The sequence below is a fragment of the Malurus melanocephalus genome, unplaced genomic scaffold (assembly GCF_030028575.1).
Source record: "Malurus melanocephalus ecotype Western Australia unplaced genomic scaffold, MMel_1.1 scaffold_32, whole genome shotgun sequence".
NCBI lineage: Eukaryota > Metazoa > Chordata > Aves > Passeriformes > Maluridae > Malurus > Malurus melanocephalus.
This window is the reverse complement of record NW_026623264.1, coordinates 2,427,433-2,432,424: the sequence shown is the minus strand read 5'-3', so window position 1 is coordinate 2,432,424 and position 4,992 is coordinate 2,427,433. Positions and strand designations below refer to the sequence as shown.

At 35.9% G+C, this 4,992-nt stretch overlaps 1 protein-coding gene across 1 annotated transcript in view; it reads left to right on the top strand.

Annotated features, from left to right (window-relative positions):
* Positions 1 to 543: 543 nt before the first annotated feature.
* The window catches only part of LOC130572297 (ATPase family AAA domain-containing protein 2-like), a 22,061-nt gene continuing 17,612 nt past the window's right edge, over positions 544 to 4,992 (top strand). The window contains 1 exon segment of the mRNA XM_057363888.1: positions 544 to 585. Within this exon segment, the coding sequence (XP_057219871.1) occupies positions 544 to 585 (42 nt within the window).

Here is a 4,992-nt window from a genome sequence, read left to right as displayed (position 1 = left end):
GAAGGCTGATGGAGGGGATGTCCCCTATGGAGCGGGTGGGTCTGAGAGCTCAGCCGTGTTGCACGCCCCCTGGGAGAGTAAAAGGCGAAACGTGCGTGTTTTCTTGCATGTGTGACACGAAGGGCTTCTCTAAGCAAGGAGAGGAGGCTGCGGAAGGAAGGCGGAGAGGGAGGACACACCAGTGTTTCACAGCTCGTAAAAACTGAAAAGTGGACGCTTCGACTTGGCAAAGAAGCCCAGGATTGAATGTGAAGAGGGACGGTACTAGTTGGAGGGTGTTTGTCTGAGAAGGCAACCCTTTGTTAAAACCTAAAACTCAAGGAGGAAGGAGAGTAGTCTGCAAAGGGCTAAATTTAAGGCGCATGTTGAAGGGCAGAACAGTTTTTATCTCAGAGACGTGGTGCAGGGTCAAGCAGTGTTCTGGCAGATCTAGTGGAAGGCTTTAATTTGAATTTTACTTCGCTCCAGGGAGGAACAGTGTGGTGTCAGAGARCAGGATGAATGAGCTGATGAGCCTTTACTGCCTTTGACTGCTCTCGCGAAATGGCGCCCACAACCATCTTGCTGCGGCATAAAYAAATTGAGGTCAAAGAGAAAACACATAATTTAACATAAAAGWATCATCACTTTGGACAGCTATATTAATAGAATGTTAGACTTAAGTTTGCACTTTGAAAGAGATTAAATATTTGGCAATAGCCTTATGCTTATGTTGTAGTAAGTTTTCAGATGCGGTTTTTGCATGTGAATCCACAGAAACAACTTCAAGGATGTGAATTCCTCAGACTGGACAAATTGCTCATACTTGCCATAGTGCTTGGTAGTACTTAARGGTAATGGCAAGCCTGAAACTGATAGTTTACTCATGCTGCTGATAATCTCAGGAATCAAAATTTGCAGGTTTGACATGAACCAGGTAGACATAAAAAATGAGATTATTATGCATTAGTGTTTAATCAAGCAGGCGTTTTGTGAGTTTAGTAGTAGAAACTGAGGAAGGTGGGCCAGAGTTTGAAATTACCATGATAAACAACAGCTATCCAGGACCAGGTAGCTGAGTGTGACCTCTGCTCAGTTACAACAAAACCATCTCTGTTACCATGGCTGTGTTCAGCACAAATCCAAAACACAGTTCCACACCAGCCACTGTAAAAAAAAAAAAAAATCTGGCACAACCAAAACCAGCAAAACATCCAGCCCCGAGTGTCTTCTAGGAGCCCATAATATCATATGTGGACAAATGGATTTCAGGTGCTGCCTATCTCTCCCTCTTGATGACAAGTAGCCTGGAAAAGTATTTTAGACAAGATGCCTCTCTTGTAGGAAATTTGAGGTCAGATGAGTCTTGTGCTCTGTGAGCTTGCAACAGCATGACAAATGGTGCTTTAGTGTGCAAAAGAACATGTTTTTACTCTTATGAATGAGATGTACAATCACAGTAGGTCAGTTTAATTCCTAAACCAGTTTTTTTCTTTCTCTTGCAGGTGTTTTGTCTTTTCTACATCCATGTTTCTGGAAAATCTGTGATGGTGGCAATATTTTTCTTCCCAATTTTAGCTCATCTAGCCTGGTCTCCAAACCTGCAACATGCTTTCCTGTTTATGCTGAGAAGTCTTATTGTTTATCTGCCTTTTATAAATTGTAAATTGTACTTTGCGTTTCTTGATAAAATTACTTCCCTCTTAGAGCTCCTGTTAGAAATCTCTTTGCTGATGGATCTGCTGAGGGCAGATGTGAATAATGTTTAATCCAGTACAATTTAGAGCCAACAGAGGATTTTCTTTAACTGAGAGTGTAAAAAGTACAAGTTAGATATTAGGTGTGATTGTATAGATGTGCATCCATGTGTGCATGTGTATATAGACATAGAGGAATGTACTTAKATTGCGTATCTATATATAAATATAAAAATATATAAATATATCTGCCTGTATAGGCAGAATGTATAGGCATTAGCATAGGGAGTTAATATGCATATATTTTTGTCTCTGTGTGTATACATACCTATGTATAAATGTATTTGAACAGTAATTTAATAGATGCAAAGAAGCTCAAATTGGTAAAATCTGTAAAATGCTTTCTCTTGCTCCTGAAGACAATTAAAATAAGCAATAAGACTAAATTACAACACAAATAATTATCAGTATTATAATAAATATAACATACATACTTAACAGCATCATTATATGAATATACTTTTGGTCTCCAGACTGAATTGTTTGGTTCAAATTAKCTAACTGTTTAGAACTTCCAGTTTTAACGGCTTTATTCTTCTGTTCATCTGCTACATTTTTTGGTTGCAGTTTATTTTTCATAAGAATATATGAAGAACATAACAAAATTGACAGATCTTCTTTAATCCACAAAAAACTGTTCATTTRAGCATTTTGGCTATTTTAGAACAACACATACAAATTCAGGATGAAATCTTACAAGGTATCAAATAATAAGAATTGTTTACCCTCTTCCTCACTGCAATAATACTAAAAATACATGGGTTGCTTTACTAAATTGTTTGAATCTCAGAATTATTACTTTAGTCCTTGTTTTCTTTTTGGTGTTACTGGGAAGTAAGAGGCCCCTTCCCCCTATTTTTGTTTAGGAAAGCTAGATGAATTATTTTTTGTTTTGATAATTGAGCCATATTAAATTCACAGAATATTTAATCTTAAAAGCAAAGAACCAATACCCAAGAAACATCACATAATTAGATGAYTAATATAGTCATATATGCTGCTATTTTTATAACTGCAATAGAATTATGTGTGTAAAGCAGTTTTTCAAATCTGTCAATGAAAGCTCAACAATASAACCAGTAGATGGCCCCAGCCTAACATCTCCCTTAGACCGTGGTGCTCTGGTTTGCGGGAAGTTGGACTGGTGAAACAGCTCTTGCTAGAATATTCAATGCCCTGATACATCGAAAATTAGGGATCAGAATGATGAATAAAGACTTTGTTTATAGTTACCCAAAGTGTAGGGTACCCTTCAATAAAGCTGGGAACCAACTGAATGTTGAACTGAATGTTTGAGGTTTGACTTGTATGGGGACAAAACCCCCCAAATGAAGTCAAGGAAAAAAGTGCCTTTTCTCACAGGTGGTAATGCCTCTGTGAAATAATGAAAAAATGAAGTAAAATTAAGAACATTTTAAATTCTGTAGGGAGTAGAGTCTGTACAAGAGAGGAGCTGAGGTGGAARTTGGATCCTGCTGAAAGGAAGACAAGAACTAATGTGTATTTTCATTGATTATCGCATTGGGGAAAAAATAATTCTCTTGCTATTTAAATTTAAAAAATCACAAGACTTAACAAGGTTTTATCGGACTAATGTTTTAATAACTGAATTCTACTGAGTAATAAAAGGAAGGAAGGATTTTACTGTGACCAGAGCACCAACTAGGGATTTGTAAATGCAGGTGTGATTCCTGGCAATGCCACAGTTAGAAAAAGCAAGCATCAGGGGGAAAGTTGCTCAATTGAGTGTGTAATTTCTTATATCTACTTGAGCTTGTTTATACACTGTTTCCATAAGCTGCTGGGTACCTAGTGAATACATGTGTCAGGGTATGTTTGGGTAATTGGAGCATGTATCTGTTAAGGATGCAAGCTTGGAATTTAGAGGTTTAGCAGTTTCAACTTATTAGGGAACTAGAAAGACCCAGTGAAATGTAATATGAAGGCCATCTATGTATCAATTCATTCTGTGTTTAGACGGAAACGAAGTATAGCCAAAATTATTCACTGATTTTGGATGCCTAGGGTGAAGTATCTTGGACCTGATATTTTATAGTAATTCATAAGTTTAGATGCCTATAGTCCTCTAGAATTAAGTTCCAAGAATACTAAAAGAGAAAAGGACTAGTTCTCAGTCACTTTGGTTTAGATGAAGAGCAGGTATCCTAAAACTCAACTTCTGACTAACCATGGATARCTTCAATTTCTTTAATATCTAAAGTCTAGGAAATATTAAATTGCAACTTTGAGATTTTAAGATTTCACAACCCAAGTTGGGAGGATTTAAAAAGGGCTATAGAAAATAGGAAAACAGAACGACATTAAAAAAAAAAAAAGATTTAAATGATTCCAGAATGGTCATGTATTTTATRGAGAAGGAAAAGTTTGATTTTTTCTGGGCAATATTCAAATTCCTTAATCTAGCAACCCTTTTGCAAGTGCTGCATCATTCACTATATCAGACTACTCTTCCACAGCAAGTGAGGGATTGGCTACCTCACATTTAGCGTCTTCTTCAATACAAACTGTTCACTTATTCCCAGATCCAAGTGAGAAGGAGAACTTCTGAAAATATGCGCTTATTAAATGACCTGCTGTTTGAAAAGGTACTCATACAGCTGAGCTGAATTAACATTATAAAAGCAAATTCAGATATTTCTGATCTCAATGAGTCACTGATGTTCTCTCAATGCAGCCTGTATTTGGCATGAGTTTTTTAGAATGCAAAACCATGAAGCAAAGTTGTAATTAAATTTATGAAGATTTCTTATTGTTGCTGTATGATTCCAGGTTTTCAAACACTAATTGTAAAAAACAAAATTCAATATTATAACTAGTATTAACTATTCTAGTYAAGGGCAATTCAGTATTTTAATATTGCAGCTTGTTTCAGTGACACTAGTGTATCTTAGTTGCTTTCCTGCTTGAACATACCTCAGAAAATACTGTATAGAAGTGTGACTGTTTTACTACTAGAATACAACAGACATAAGTTCAAATTTATTTTTTTTTGCCTTTTACTTGATAATTCTTGTAATTCATACTTGCATATTTCGTAAGTTCAACTGCACAACAAATAAATATAAGATACGGATTTTTTTTCAATACTGTACTGGTCAGTTTGATATGTAACCTCCCTAGCTGTTTTTCTTGGTTCCTATTACAATATTTGYATGTATGTATGTCTGTGTTACCTTTCTTTTCTCCTTTATCTCCTTAAAAACACAGCTTAAAAAACTAAATGATCATTAAAAAA